This window comes from Bos mutus, chromosome 11, assembly GCF_027580195.1.
Source record: "Bos mutus isolate GX-2022 chromosome 11, NWIPB_WYAK_1.1, whole genome shotgun sequence".
Lineage (NCBI taxonomy): Eukaryota > Metazoa > Chordata > Mammalia > Artiodactyla > Bovidae > Bos > Bos mutus.
In genome coordinates, this window is record NC_091627.1 from 103,350,900 (window position 1) to 103,367,258 (window position 16,359).

A 16,359-nucleotide genomic window follows, 5' to 3' on the forward strand; every position below is an offset into this window, starting at 1 on the left:
AATGCACATGAGTTTGAGCAATCTCTGGAAAATAGTGAAGGACAGGGGAGCCTGGCCTGCTGCAGTCCATGCGGCCACAAAGAGTCAGACACGACTCAGCAACTGAACGACAACAGCATTCTCCATTGCATTTGACACCCAAAGCCATCACTTTAAACACCTCCTCCCCATAAAGTATTTTCAGTAATAATTACAACATGAAACAATAATAATGACCATAAAAGAAATGCAGACAGCGAAAGTGTTTTCCCTTGTGATATAATACTTTATGTAACAATGTAAATAATTATCCAGGAATAAAAAGTAAACAAATAATAAAACTAAAATACCAGCAAACAGTGCACCTTGGGAAGCCACAGAACAGCACTATTGACGTAACTTTTCTTCATTTGCTCATTCATTTGAAAAGTTAAAAAACAATTTTTGCTTTTTAATGGTGTTAAAGTCAGTAATACAGTTTATGAACTAAAATATACATTTACCAAATAAAAGACTATATCGCATGGTTTGCAAGCCTTCACAGGTTTAAATTCTAAAGACAAAAATCTCTAAGTGGCTGCACAAAATGACAAAATGGAGGTAATTCAAGTTTGTGTCTTTATCTTTACAATTGCTGCACTCTCCTCGTCTGCTGTCAATCTTTGCAGGAAGATACAGTCTGGCAGGGCTTGGGAGCCCTCAAACAATTCCAAACGATGACAGATTTACTCTCCAAACAAACACAGAGCTGAGAGTTTGTGTGTCTGGGGATGACTGTAAAACTGGGGATTCTCTCAACTACCTTGCAGGTAGAATGCAAAGTTCATGAAATAATATGCGAACATGAAGCTCACACATAAATCATTACAACTCCATAAGCGGTAAAAATCAGAGTGAGGTCTATACCTAAGTTAATAATCCCAACATCAATTTCCTGGTTTCAACGATGCACCCACATCACCCGGTTCCGGGGCCTCCTCCTGGGTGCCTCCTGCCCGCCCCACCACCCAGGTCTCGTGCTCAGCCTCCACACAATCCCAAAGCCCCCCACCTGCAGCCTATAGTTCTACAAAAAAAAACCTCTGACTTTCTAGAGCTCCACAAACAAAAAGAAAATCTATCTTCCCCGAAGCTGCAGAAAATCTCCTGGCCTCTCCCTGGTTTTGAGGGGGACTCATGGCCCCCTGGAGCCCTCAGCTCTTTGAGGCCAGGGAACTGAGCCCGGGGCCAACTTCAGCTAAAGAGGAGGGGGAGTGAGTCCAGAAAAGCCAAGACAGGGACCTGGCTCTGTTTCACCCACCCGGGTGGATTCTGAGCTCCAGCACTCCAAATCTCCGTGCGGGGAAGCTGAGGCGGCGAGGGCTTGGAGACGGGTCTTCTCTGGAGCGGGATTGAGCTGGGACTGAGTCCGTACACGGGGCATCAGGTTGATAAAAAGTCCCAGCTGCGACTGCCTGGGCCCAGGGAAGAGGGGAGGCAGCTGAGCAGGCGGGACAAAATGCTGGAATCACCTGCTGCTGCTGCTGCTGCTCCTGCTAAGTCGCTTCAGTCGTGGGGCGTGGCCGAGGGAGGTGTCAGCAGGGTGTTTAAGTCTCTGCAGGTGATGGCTCACACGCAGTGAACGCGGGCAGCGCCTATTTCACGCCCAAGGTCGGGAAGCTGGGGTCAGCAATGCCCCTGGCCCCTCAGCTCCCAGACTCACAGGAACTGCCCTGTTCCCAGGGCAGAGGGGTGGGAAAACCGGCCCCCCAAACCCACACAAAAACAGCTGCTTCAGGCACTTCTCAAGGACCCCTTTCCTGGTCCTCCCAGCCCCACCCCAGAAAGATGAGGGATCCCAAACAAGGGAGAAGCTGGAGTTTATTCCAATGATTCCAGGTCTCGCAGCCTGAGGACTCCCAGAGTCTGCCTTTCTGGACCCAGAGGAAGGAGGGTCCCGGCTGTAAGCAACCCCCCTCAGCTCAGGGCTCCCCCGTTGATTCCAGTCCAGGACCATCTTCCCCAGGTCTTGCTTCCTCCCCCAGCCAGAGGGGCCGGGTGACCGGGCTGGGAATACTAGACCAGCGTGGGCGAGAGAGAAACTGAGCCGGGCCCAGCCTGGAGGTCCCGGGAGAGAGCTGAGGGCACAGGAAGAAAAGCTGGGGGCGTGGGGCCTCAGGCCCTGGGCCGGGTGGAGCTCAGGGACACGCAGCCTCAACCCCGTTTCCACAAGCGGCGGGCTCTTCTGCCTTGGTCGCCAAGCTGTAGTAGTAGGTGCGCATGCGCTGTTCAACTGCGGCGAAGTCCGGGCGGTCCTCCCACCTGTGAGGGTAGTGGAGATCCAGGCGGCTGGCTACACCCCCAGGACCGAACTTCAGCTTGTGCACGGGCATGCATGAGGCTCAGAAAGCAGTGGGGCAGGGGTTATTGGGTGATGGGGCGTGGGGGGATCTCCTGCGTGTAGACAACTGCGATTCAGGGGTTGCCCTCTGGCATAAGAGAAGGACTGACATCCGACATACAGGATGGACACGAGTCCTGACTGCTGAAGATTTAGCAATGACGGCTCACTGAGTGTTGGGGTGACGACTTGACTCCAGGAAGCTGGGACACTGAGTGCTGAAGTACTGAGCATGTGTATTTGGGCAGGTACTTGGGTGCTAGCTGTGGGCTCACAGGGATGCAAGTATGCTGCCCGGGATGGAAAGGAACACTGGAGTGTGGAGGGGGGTGGGTTCATCTAGTGGAGATTCCAGGTATTAATGTTATCATGTGTGAAATATCCATGAATTGTGTTGGAATGTTAGACACTAGTCTCTTTGGATATTGAGGTGTTGGTGTATTGAGCATTTCCTGATAGAGGCTGGCTTAATATATATTGGAATAGGAATGATCTGATCATTTCTTATTAATCTATCATAAATTTGTTGTTCAGTCACACAGTCCTGTCCAAGTCTTTGCAACCCCGTGGACTGCAGCACACAGGTTTCCCTGTCCTTTACCATCACCCAACATAAATAGGGTATCTATTTATTGGATTGGCTGAGAAGGGCTACCCCATGTCCGAGGTCAGGGGCGGCGGCCGAGAGGAGCTACCCCTCATCCAAGGTAATAAGCAGCAGCTGCGCTTTGCTGGAGCAGCCGTGAAGAGATACCCCACGTCCAAGGTAAGAGAAACCCAAGTAAGACAGTAGGTGTTGTGAGAGCGCACAACTAGTCAATCTGATCACATGGACCACAGCCTTGTCTAACTCAATGAAACTAAGCCATGCCCGTGGGGCCACCCAAGACGGGCAGGTCATGGTGGAGAGGTCTGAGAATGCGGTCCACTGGAGAAGGGAATGGCAAACCACGTCAGTATTGTTGCTCTGAGAACCCCATGAACAGTATGAAAAGGCAAAATGATAGGATACTGAAAGAGGAACTCCCCAGGTCCGTAGGTGCCCAATATGCTACTGGAGATCAGTGGAGAAATAACTCCAGAAAGAATGAAGGGATGGAGCCAAAGCAAAAACAGTACCCAGCTGTGGACGTGACTGGTGATAGAAGCAAGGTCCGATGCTGTAAAGAGCAATATTGCATAGGGACCTGGAATGTCAGGTCCACGAATCAAGGCAAATCGCAAGTGGTCAAACAGGGGATGGCAAGTGTGAACGTCGACATTCTAGGAATCAGCAAACTAGATGGACTGGAATGGGTGAATTTAACTCAGATGACCATTATATCTACTACTGTGGGCAGGAATCCCTTAGGAGAAATGGAGTAGCCATCACGGTCAACAAAAGAGTTCAAAATGCAGTACTTGGATGCAATCTCAAAAAGGACAGAATGATCTCTGTTCACTTCCAAGGCAAACCATTCAATATCACGGTAATCCATGTCTATGCCCCAATCAGTAATGCTGAAGAAGCTGAAGTTGAAAATTTCTATGAAGACCTACAAGACCTTTTAGAACTAACACCCAAAAAAGATGTACTTTTCATTATAGGGGACTGGAATGCAAAAGTTGGAAGTCAAGAAACACCTGGAGTAACAGGCAAAGTTGGCCTTGGAATACAGAATGAAGCAGGACAAAGGCTAAGTTTTGCCAAGAAAACGCACTGGTCATAGCAAACACCCTCTTCCAACAACACAAGAGAAGACTCTACACATGAACATCACCAGATGGTCAACACCAGAATCAGATTGATTATATTCTTTGCAGCCAAAGATGGAGAAGCTCTATACAGTCAGCAAAAACAAGCTGACACTGGCTCAGATCATGAACTCCTTATTGCCAAATTCAGACTTAAATTGAAGAAAGTAGGGAAAACCACTAGACCATTCAGGTATGACCTAAATCAAATCCCTTATGATTATACAGTGGAAGTGAGAAATAGATTTAAGGGACTAGATCTGATAGAGTAAAGAAATAGAGGAAAACAGCAGAATGGGAAAGACTAGAGATCTCTTCAAGAAAATCAGAGATACCAAGGGAACATTTCATGCAAAGATGGGCTCGATAAAGGACAGAAATGGTATGGACCTAACAGAAGCAGAAGATATTAAGAAGAGGTGGCAAGAATACACAGAAGAACTGTACAAAAAAGATCTTCATGACCCAGATAATCACGATGGTGTGATCACTCATCTAGAGCCAGACATCCTGGAATGTGAAGTCAAGTGGGCCTTAGAAAGCATCACTATGAACAAAGCTAGTGGAAGTGATGGAATTCCCTTTGAGCTATTTCAAATCCTGGAAGATGATGCTGTGAAAGTGCTGCACTCAATATGCCAGAAAATTTGGAAAACTCAGCAGTGGCCACAGGACTGGAAAAGGTCAGTTTTCATTCCAATCCCAAAGAAAGGCAATGCCAAAGAATGCTCAAACTACCGCACAATTGCACTCATCTCACACGCTAATAGACTAATGCTCAAAATTCTCCAAGCCAGGCTTCAGCAATACGTGAACTGTGAACTTCCAGATGTTCAAGCTGGTTTTAGAAAAGGCAGAGGAACCAGAGATCAAATTGCCAACATCTGCTGGATCACTGAAAAAGCAAGACAGTTCCAGAAAAACATCTATTTCTGCTTTATTGACTATGCCAAAGCCTTTGACTGTGTGGGTCACTATAAACTGTGGAAAATTCTGATAGAGATGGGAATACCAGACCACCTGACCTGCCTCTTGAGAAACCTGTATGCAGGTCAGGAAGCGACAGTTAGAACTGGACATGGAACAACAGACTGGTTCCAAGTAGGAAAAGGAGTACGTCAAGGCTGTATATGGTCACCCTGCTTATTTAACTTATATGCAGAATACATCATGAGAAGCGCTGGGCTGGAGGAAGCACAAGCTGGAATCAAGATTGCCAGGAGAAATATCAATAACCTCAGATATGCAGACGACGCCACCCTTATGGCAGAAAGTAAAGAGGAACTAAAAAGCCTCTTGATGAACATGAAAAAGTAGAGTGAAAAAGTTGGCTTAAAGCTCAACATTCAGAAAACTAAGATCATGGCATCTGGTCCCATCACTTCACGGGAAGTAGATGGAGAAACAGTGGAAACAGTGTCAGACCTTATTTTTTGTGCTCCAAAATCACTGCAGATGGTGATTGCAGCCAGGAAATTAAAAGACGCTTGAAAGGAAAGTTATGATCAACCTAGATAGCATATTCAAAAGCAGAGACGTTACTTTGCCAACAAAGGTCTGTCTAGTCAAGGCTATGGTTTTTCCAGTAGTCATGTATGGATGTGAGAGTTGGACTGTGAAGAAAGCTGAGTGCCAAAGAATTGATGCTTTTGAACCGTGGTGTTGGAGAAGACTCTTGCGAGTCCCTTGGACTGCAAGAAGATCCAACCAGTCCATCCTAAAGGAGATCAGTCCTGGCTGTTCATTGGAAGGATTGATGTTGAAGCTGAAACTCCAATACTTTGGCCACTTCGTGTGAAGAGTTGACTCATTGGAAACAACCCTGATGTTGGGAAGGATTGGGGGCAGGAGGAGAAGGGGACGACAGAGGATGAGATGGCTGGATGGCATCATTGACTCAATGGACATGAGTTCGGGTAGGCTCCGGGAGTTGGTGTTGGACAGGGAGGCCTGGCGTGCTGTGATTCATGGGGTTGCAAAGAGTTGGACATGACTGAGCCACTGAACTGAACTGATTTACTGGATTGCTTGGATGTCTGGGTGTCAGTGTGACAGGTGCTGTCCTGTGGGATAACTGACATTGGGACAGTAAGGGGGTCAAATATTGGAATGCCTAAGCACTGCGTGATTAGTGAAGGGTGACAGCTTGTGTGGGTGCATGTTCCTTGTGCTTGGAAGTGGAGATACTGCTGATGTTGGGGGTTAGGGTGTTCAAGCACTGGACTTCAAGCAGATGGAGGTGGGGGATATTGAATATTCGGGGGCTTCATTGTTGACCTGAAGGGGTAACTATGTGTTGGCTGAAGGGGAAAAGGAATTATATTACACAATGGAATATTACCCCATGCCCTGAGTACTGGTGTCATATTTTGGGTAACAGTACTGACTTGTTTGAATCTTGTAGGATTGCTTGAGTGCTGGCTGAGGGGGACTGAGGTTTTAGATGCTGGAGCCCTGGTGTCCACAGGTAGGGTGTTGGGGTGCTAGAGCATCGTAGGGTCAATGTGTTGAAGAGCTGAGCACAGAGACAGGGGAGTAAAGGTACTGTGGGTTGGAAAGGCCATGAACTGCGTGGGTCTTTGGGTGTGAAGAGTGATGCTTGGCTGTCGGACACCACAACCTCCTGCCCCAGGCCCAGGTGACAATTCAGCCAGGTACCCTCCCACCCGCTGGCACTCACTTGTAGGTCCAGCAATCGCTCATGAGCTTGTACATCTCAGGGGGACACTCTGGTGGGCACTCCATCCGCTTGCCCTGCTCGATGAAGGCCATGACCTCCGGGCCCTTCATCTTCTGCTCAAGCCAAAGTCAAGTGCACGTGTGAGTAATCAAGGCTCCCTCCCCCAGTCCCCCTTCCCACCCAGCCAGCCAGCCGCCTCTGCCCACGCCTGCCTTGTAGGGCTTCTGCCCGTACGAGAAGGCCTCCCACATGGTGACTCCGTAGCTCCAGACGTCGCTGCGGCTGGAGAACTTGCGGAAGTTGATGCACTCGGGCGCATACCACTTGAGCGGCCACTTCCCGGCTGAGCGGGCCTGGGAGCCGGGAGATAATGCTGAGAGAGGGCTCGGGGCCTCCACCCGCAAGCCCCCTCCACCTGGGCATCCCAGGGCCGGGGGCTCACGGTGTAGTAGCTGTCGTCGGCACCCAGGGCCTTGGAGAGCCCGAAGTCGCTGATCTTGGCGTAGTGCCGGTTGACCAGCAGGACATTGCGGGCCGCCAGGTCACGATGCACAAAGTTTTTCTCTTCCAGGTACTTCATCCCCATAGACACCTGGTGCAGCAGCTCCGCCACATTGCTGACAGGGATCTCCTCCCTAGGGTGAGGGGGAAGAAGGGAGCAGCTGGGAGAGGATGCCCAAGGCCCCAAGGGGGCAAAGCACAAGTCTGATCCAGCTGAGCTTCTGTTGAACAGGAGCTAATTATGCACCCGCTGTGTGCTAGGCATGGGGCGGGGACACACCCAGTGTGTGAACAAAACAGGCACAAACGTTTGCCCTCATTCAGGCTTTAAATTCTACCCACCGTGATCCCCAAACTTAATACATTTGCCTGTATCCCCTGTGTGCCCTCAGGGAGTCTCATGGGCATCTCTAAAATAATAAAGTCAAACTCCTGACTGTTCACAGGTATGTGCACACACACTTCCCTTTCATCTTTTCACATACTCAAGCCTTGCCCTCAGCTCCTCTTCTTCACACACAATAGTCAATCTATCAGCAAACCCTGGCAGCTCTGCCTTCAGAATTCCTCCAGTATTCCCCAACTTCTCTCCACGCCTGCTTCTGCCACCTGGACCAGCCCCCATCATCACCAGCCTAGACCTGAACAGCCCCCTCTGTCCTCACCTGCCACGGCCTGTCCTTCACACACTGGACACAGGCTCTGCCTCTCCTCCTCTGCTCACAGCCCCCACAGCTCCCACCTCACTCAGGGAAAATGTCCGAGTCCTCCCCATAGCCAGCAAGGTCATGCATCATCCACCTTGTCACACCCCTGCCCATATCACCTCCCCCGCCTCCTGCACTCTGCGTCACCCTCAGGGCCGGAACTCACGGCCCCTCCACCAGTCCAGGCACCTCAGGGCCTTTGCACCAGCCGCCCACTCTTCCCCCACAGCTGCACCTGGCTGCCTCCCTCGGTTTGCAGAAACCTCACATTCTCACTTCTCACCTCCCAGCCTGACACTATACACTTTATTATAATTATTATTAAAACCTCTCTTCCTCAACCAGAATAAGGGCAAAGAACTTTTGTCTCTCTCTTCAGTGATAATCTCAAGTGTTGGTAATAGTCCCCAACACAGAGAAATTGCCCAGAAACACCTGTGGAATAACTGAGTACCTGAGCTGGGACCCGTGAAGGCACGCACTCCAGCAAGAGCTCGGGTTAAAGGTCACATGCCTCCATGAATGTAAAAGATTCTGTCATAAGGGTAAGAGTTTGAGGCATGAGGAAACCAAATGGAACTGCAATTTCTTTGTATTAGAGGTCAGCCAAATTTTTTCTCTAAAGGGCCAGCGAGTAAGTATTTCAGCCTTTGCAGGACACATATGGTCTCTGTCACATGGTCCTTTTTTTTTTTTTTTTGAGACCTTTGAAAATGGAAAACCAGGCTATACAAAACAAACCTGGCTGCAGTTTTCTGACCCTGCTTTAGGTCAAACACAATCAACTATCACAGTGGATCTTGAATTGATGGAGAGACCTGGGGTGGCAGAAGCAACAGAGCTAATACTTACAAAGCTCCTACAAGGAGTGCTAGGCCCTGTTCTGAGCACTTTATAAATATCAACTCATTTGACTTCAAGGGCCCCTGGAGGGGGCATCGCAGTTTTTCAAATGAAGAAACTGAGACACAGAATTAAGAGACCTGCCTGGAGTCACAAGAGTGAGTGACAGCGCTGAAACTCAAACCTGAGATCAGATCTGTCAGGGATGTAAGTGTGGGCAGCAGGTGTAAATGTGTCTAATGTGGGGAAATGAGTGTGGAGCACACCTCTGGGTGGACAGGCTCAGCCCCCAGTCCCAAACGCCCCGCCAGCCCAGGGGCTCACTTCTTCCCGACCAGGAACTTGTGCAGGGGCCCGCCGCCGGCCATCTCCATGACCAGCATGAGGGCCTCGGCCTGGCAGACTCCAATGAGCCGCACGATATAGGGGTTGTCCAGCTGGTGCATGATCTGTGCCTCCCGCATCATCTCGTCCTTGTCCGCCTTCTCCGTGCTCTGTTTCAGCACCTTGATGGCCACGTCGATCTGCTTCCTGCCGTGACACAGGGAGGGGCACCGCCTGAGCCCGCACTGGCCTGGACCACTCATTCCCTCATCCCCACCAGACCTGCTTCTCTTCCCCTGACTTGTGTAGTGGCTGCGTGGTCTGCCGCCTAGACCGCCCCATCACTCAGAGCTCACAGCCAAGCCCCTCACCAAAAAGAACCGGTTCAGTTTCACCCTCCCCGGGGGCAGCCTATATCCAATGACCTGCGTGTATCCAATGGCTAATCAATGGAGGAGACGAGGGTTGGCCCCTCTGCAGCTCCCCTGCAATCAGCCAAGGACTCCATTGCAACTGCAGCTAGCCCAAACTCTCCCTGCCCCTGGCCAGCTCCTCTCACTCCCTCTCGGGACTGTCCTGAACTCTCCCAGGTAAGCCCCCCTCACAGTCAATCTGAAGTCTCATCCTGGCTCCACTCCACAAGGCCTGGAGAGGCCATGCCCCCTGTGCCCCACCCAACAGTGGTTCCCCAGCCAAGGCGGGAGCTTACTTGCGCATACGGTAGACGCCCTGGCGAACTGAACCGAAGTTGCCGCAGCCAAGTTCGATGTCAGCCATGAGGAGGTTCTCACGCTTCAGGAAGAGCTTCTTGTTTTTGAGCTCCTCAGGGTCGCTGTAGGGGCTCTCATAGACGCTGGTGTCCATGGGCATCGTTCGCGGCTTCTCTGAGGACACTAACCGCGCTGGGCACACACACAGGTGTGCACTCCCAGGTCAGGAGCAGGGAAACGGACAGGGGTGGGAGGAGCACAGGAAAGCCTTGGCACCCACCAGGCACACGCGCCAAAGGCACGAGTCGCACTGTGCAGAGCATGTGTGTGCGTGCGCATGTGCACTTGTGGGTGCTCCTGGTCACACCAGCTGTGAAGCCACATCTAATGTGCAGGTGTAACACGTGTGCAGCGTGTTCACACATGTGCGCCCACAAACTCTCTCACCCATGTCTTGGTGTGTGATAGGGGTCCTAAAGTGTGTCTACACAAGCAACCATTAGTGTGCCAGCTGCAGTGTGCACATCTGTGTGTGTGTGCACTGACATGTGTGCACACGTGTCGTGCCCACCTTTGTCTACGTATGAACCACAGAGCCACGTGTACAAGGACTCCAGGTGAATCTGTGTGCACAGGCTTGCATCCATACATGAAACACTCGAGAGTCTGTGGCAGGCATGTTAGGTATGTGGGCTGTGGAGTCTGTCTTCCTCGGTTCAAATCCCAGCTCCACCCCTGGCCCGCTGTGCGACCTGACAGTTCCTGCCCTCCTCTCCCTTCTGTAAAATGAGAATAATGACCATGACCGCCTCTTGTGGTTTGTTAAAGGATTCTGCAAAGCTCATACACTCAGTGTGCTAGAGCATGAATGGCACGCAGTAGGTGCTTAATGGATGTGTTTCTACACCCGAGGCTGCCTGGGCACGGCCAGGTGTAGCCCCCTGTGTGTCAGCATGCCCCCAGGCACATGCGTGCAGGCGGGCGTGATGCGTATGCCCACGTGGACACCTGCAGGCTCACTCTGTGCCCAGGGCAACCCAGCCCACTGCCCGAGGTCAGGCCTGGCCTAGGCCTCCCCTGACACAGCCCAGGGCCTAGCCAGGATCCCAATCTCAGCCTGACACGAACCCCCACACACCCTCACCTCTGCCGGCTCACCTGGTTCAGGGGTGTATCCATCTGAGTTGAGAGTGTCGATCCGTCTCTGAGGCTAAAGGTCATGGGGTCAGCAGGGCCTGAGTCGGGGGCACCCAGCTCCTCTCATGGGCCCTCATCCTCTGAGGACTCCCAGAGTGCTGGGGGCCCCTCTTCTGTTCCATGGCAGCCCCACTCTTCCCTGCCAAGCCCTACCCTGGGAACAGGACTCATCGCCCACTGTGCTCCATCCCCAAGGCCCCACCTCTGGGAGGCCCCTGACTCACCTGGGTGAATGTGGACGGGTGGGCAGGGAGTGTAGGAGCAGCGGCCCCTGGGGGAGCCGAAGGGACAGTGAGGAGGTGGAGCCATGGTCTCCCGGTCCCCCACTCCCGCCACTGCCGCCCCACTCACCTGAGCTGGCGCTGCTGTTGGGACAGGCCTCCTTCAGGCAGTAGATGAGTCCATCAGCCTTCAGCTTCAGGTACTCCACCAGCTATGGGGGGTGGGGTCAGGGCTGGGACTCCCCTCTTCCCCAGGAGCCTGAGCACCCCCAAACAGCCTCTCCCCTACAACAGGGCGGGTGGGCGGCTTACCTGCCAGAGTGTGTCAAATTTGGTCCCCTCGGGAATGCAGTATTTGCCCGCCTTGTCCTGGCTGATGAGGTAGTGGTACACAGTCTTCCCATAGATCAGAGACAGCGCGTATGTGCCCGGCTCTTTCCGGGGTCTCAGCCTGGCAGGAGGAGGAGGAGGGGGTGTCACCCCAACAACCACCTGGGCCCCTGGTGGTTCCCTCCTAATGGAACTCAGTTCCCACACATACACCCTATGGGCTCTGCACCCCAGAGCCTCATGGAGAAGCGGCAGGGGTTGTGGGAACCAAGGTCAGGCCCCACTTGACCTCCAGACCTACTGGTAACAGACTCTGGGTGGGGCTGGGGGAAGGGGCACTGGGGCGACCAGAGAAGAGGAGAACCATGTTCATAGTCGTCCAAGCACAGGCAGGGGGCCATCCACAGGGGAATACTGGACTGCCTGTGGTGGATTTTCAGCCCTACATAGCCTAACACTCAGCCACCCCCAGCTGGATACTTGGCCACTCAGGGGGCAACACTCGGCTATACACTGGGGACGCCTGGTTCTCCATGGCAACGTCTTGCCACCCATGGCCACAAGTGGGTGGGGGGAGACAGCTGGCCACTCATGGCGGGATATTTTTCCATCTGTGGTGGACACAGAGCCACTCGTGGGGGACACACAGCCTTAAGACCATTCTCCTGGGGAGGCAAAGCTATTTCTATACATTGAGCGATAAAGGTAAGCACAGGTCCATGGCTAGGTCATAGGGCACCTTCATACAAATCAGAACAAGTCACCTCATCATCACAATAGACCCATAATTATAACAGATGGCCTTTAACAGCATGAGACCCTTGATTGTACTCTTCCGGAAATTTGCCAAAATGTTAAACTCTTCCATGTCTCTGAATGGGAATGGAGCCCCTCAAAGGTGGTGTCTTCATGCAGTAAGAACCTGTCCAACCATGCACATGTGCACGGATGCACACAGACACACAGGCCAGTTTAGGGCACCCCGCACCCTCCCATCCCGTGGTAAAACTAGTCAACATCCTGGCACAAGGTTCTATTCCAAGGTTAAGTGTAGGTTTCCAGCAGAGGGGGGAGGGCAGCTGTTCCTGGGGCCTCCGGCACCATGGAAGTGGCAGACAACTGACCAATAATCTAGAGGACTGAGCTGAGCTACGCGAGAGTCGGCCAGCAGCACGCAGGAGGAAACAGTCACGGGATAACCCATGTGGGTGCCCTTAGACCGCACACTCCCAGGGCTTGGGTCCTGCCCGTGGACAGCCATTCAGTGGACAAGTATTTACTAAGTGTTGAGCACATGCCAGGCACCGTTCTAAGGGCAGGAGTCCAGTGGTGAACAAGACAGATGCGAGTTCACCTTGCAACCCTTTCTTAGGCCAAAGGACAGAGAAATATCCCTTAAATCTCCATAGCAAAACCTGAGTGAAGAATGGAGGGGTGACTGTGAATATTCCATCCATTCCTAGATAGCAAGTTCCCAAAAGAACAATTCAGTGAAGGCTGACATGGTTCCCAGGCCAACTCACAACATTCGGGGACACCTGGAGAGACAGGAAACAGGGTATGTTGGGGGCAAGAGGGGGGCACCAAAGTCAAGGAAGAGAATCCTACAACAAACTGAGAAACGCAAATGTCCCCCAGAAAGAAAGGCACTTCCATAACTAGACTGGTAGGCTGGGCCGGGCGTTGCTGCTGCTGCTAAGTTGCTTCAGTCGTGTTGGCCTCTAATTTCTAGTTCTCTCCTTTTGAGAAGTGAAAATACCTCGTAAGTTCAAACTCTTAAGATTTTTGAACCGACAACAGACTCAATGCCCAGCCACTCACCCACAAACATGTGTGGAATATTAGGGAAAAAAAAAAATACAGCCACAATATTAGGCATTTCTTCCCATCAACAGATGGACTCTAGTTCTGTATGTTTTGAATCAAGGCTTGACCACATGACTTGCTGCAGCCAATAAAATATTAGCGAACAGGACAGAGTAAGAGGCTTGAAAAGTGGCTGAGCACTGGGGCTTGCCTGTCCTTGCTTGCTTTTCCTGGCAACCCTGCAACCACTACAGGAATGAGTCCGTGCTAGCCTGTTGGGAGGGCCACACAAAGGAGAACCAAGGCACCCCAGCCTGCCAACTGCCAGACTGGTGAGTGAGGCCACCCCACACCTTCCAGCCCCAGTCAACCCTCCAGCTGTGACCACACAAACAGGTGCAAAAGAAACCCAGCTGAACTAAGTCCAAAGAGCCAACCCACTGAACCAAGCGTGAATAAACAACTGGTGTTTTAAGCTACAGCACACTAGGTTGGTTTGTTGCACAGCAAAGGCCGACTGATACTCTGTCTTTGGGACGAGACAAGAGCGTTCACAAAAGAGCAGCCACCAGTCCCATATAGGCAAAGACACTGGTGTGCTCACCAAATACATTTCAATACCACAAATTCTACTTTGTTTACTAAAATCCAGCAGTTGGTGGCAGTTCTCTGTCCTTGAAGTTCAAACCTGAACTTAAAAACTCGAGGTACAGGCTAACACATCAACGTCTATCTCCACTTTTAAAATAAAATATAGAGGGCTGCCCAGGTGACTCAGTGGTAAAGAATCCGCCTGCCCAATACAGGAGACACAGGTTTGATCCCTGAGTTGGGAAGATCCCACACGCCTCGGAGCAACTAAGTCCATGTGCCACAACTACTGAGCCTGTGCTCGGAGTCTGGGAGCTGCAAATACCGAGCCCACACGCCGCAACTACTGAAGCCCAGGCTCCCTAGAGCCTGTGCCCCGCAACAAGAGAAGCCACCACAATGAGAAGGCCACGCGCCACGGCGGAGAGTAGCCCCCACTCTTTGCAACTACAGAAGAGCCCGTGCAGCAACAAAGACCCAGCACAGCCAAAAATAGATAAATATTTACAAAATAATACGTGGAACCTGATCCTGGTGATAAAAATGAGCTGCCATTTATGAATATACTTGCTCAATCTGTCAATATTTGACCTTTCATCTTCACCACGTTCTCCACAAGATACCCACCCTGTGCTATAATTACCCGTATTTTGCACATGAGGAAGCTGAGGTTCAAGGAGATTACATCTCTTGCCTCAGCTCCACAGTGGGTTTGGGATGGAGCCAGGATGTAAACCCATTTCTGACCCTACAATTGATTGCTACGCGGGACTGACACCCAGCCCTGTAACAGATTCTCCGTGCACCTCCAGCAAGGTGCTTCTTCTCTGTGAACCTCAGTTTCCTCACATGTAAAATGAAAGAACAGAGCTAACTCAGACGTTCTTATCCTGAAAAGGGATCCAAAAATGAGGTTCAGGATTAACCATGATCTCGTGTAAGTGTGATCCACTCGGTGACCCCATGGACTGTAGCCCGCCAGGCTCCTCTGTCCACAGGATTCTTCAGGCAAGAATACTGGAGTGGGCTGCTATGCCCTTCTCCAGGGGATCTTCCCAACCCAGGGATCGAACCTGCGTCTCCTGCATTGCAGGCAGATTCTTCACTGTTTGATCCACCAGGGAAGCCCATGATCTCATATAACTGTCTGCAAAATCTTTGGGGGTAAACATGTATTGGGGATTATGAGTAGTATTCAGCTTCAGTACAATTCCCAAAGGGGCCTGTGGTCCATTAAGAAACACTTAATGATATATAGTCTTGAAGGCCCTTTCCAGGGTTCAGGTGTCTTTTTCAGTTGAATCAATCAGGACCACAAATGCTAAATAGGCAGAAAGGAAGTGAGCTTTGGCAGCAAAGCATTCGGTATAATTCCATCCATTTGCCAGCAGCTCTGAACAGTGGTCGGTGATAAGTATGGCCCTGGTCTTGATTCCTGGCCACAGGGGCCTGTGACTTTCCATCACACCTGCACCCTCATTGCAGAACTAGACCAGTCCTGGGCTTATCCCCAGCATCATGATGAACTGTGGGTGTTCCTTCATGAGATTTTTGTGCCTACAGCTTTGACCTTCAGTCCCTAACTATCCACATATTGAGAAAGCAGTTATTGATGACAGGAACCACAAGAAGAGCCTACGACAGCTTCTGTCCAGAGCATGCCTTGCCTAATTGTCCAGGAGTCTGGCTCACTGTAGCGGCTCTTGGTCTCAACATTTCCCTCCCTGAGTCATGTCCCTCATAATGTCACTGCCCCAGCTGTTTCTGAACCCCAGCATCAGCCTCAGTCTATACTGTATCAGATCATAGCTCCCTCAGCCTCAGTCTTAGAAAATAGCCTTAAGTTGTTCAGAAGCCATCTTTGCAGCTGAGTATTATCTATAACATGCATTCAAGAATTCCCTCAGAAGTTTGGCAAACTCTACTTCAATTTACAGCCTAGCTTTGTTAGATCAGATCAGATCAGTCGCTCAGTTGTGTCCGGCTCTTTGCGACCCCATGAATCGCAGCATGCCAGGCCTCCCTGTCCATCACCAACTCCTGGAGTTCACTCAGACTCGTGTCCATCGAGTCAGTGATGCCATCCAGCCATCTCATCCTCTGTCATCCCCTTAAGCAGGGTGGAAAAAAAATTGTATTATTTGACAATAATATTTTATTATTATTACAATCTTGTAGAGGGATTCCTGCAGATAATCTGGTGCACATGCTCAGGCCTCAAAGGGGAGGGTAAATCAAGGGGAAAAGGTCAGTTCCTCCAAGAGGGATGGCCCTGGGAGAGGAACAGCCCTAGGGGAGGTAGGTGAGAGCAAGGATTCAGCCAGGCAGGATCTCAGGCCAAGAAGAGACCATGAGA

At 51.2% G+C, this 16,359-nt stretch overlaps 1 protein-coding gene across 2 annotated transcripts in view; it reads right to left on the reverse strand.

Moving 5' to 3' along the window:
• Window positions 1–250: 250 nt before the first annotated feature.
• ZAP70 (zeta chain of T cell receptor associated protein kinase 70) overlaps window positions 251–16,359 on the reverse strand; it is a 39,684-nt gene continuing 23,575 nt past the window's right edge. For both annotated transcript variants that reach the window (XM_005891624.3, XM_070380003.1), the window contains 10 exons: window positions 11,589–11,727; window positions 11,407–11,488; window positions 11,280–11,326; window positions 11,017–11,068; window positions 9,858–10,050; window positions 9,149–9,355; window positions 7,216–7,408; window positions 6,986–7,126; window positions 6,774–6,886; window positions 251–2,280 (listed from right to left, as the gene is read on the reverse strand). In XM_005891624.3, coding sequence (XP_005891686.1) covers window positions 2,157–2,280; window positions 6,774–6,886; window positions 6,986–7,126; window positions 7,216–7,408; window positions 9,149–9,355; window positions 9,858–10,050; window positions 11,017–11,068; window positions 11,280–11,326; window positions 11,407–11,488; window positions 11,589–11,727 — 1,291 coding nt within the window. In that variant the 3' untranslated portion in view covers window positions 251–2,156. The remainder of the gene's footprint in view (window positions 2,281–6,773; window positions 6,887–6,985; window positions 7,127–7,215; window positions 7,409–9,148; window positions 9,356–9,857; window positions 10,051–11,016; window positions 11,069–11,279; window positions 11,327–11,406; window positions 11,489–11,588; window positions 11,728–16,359) is intronic.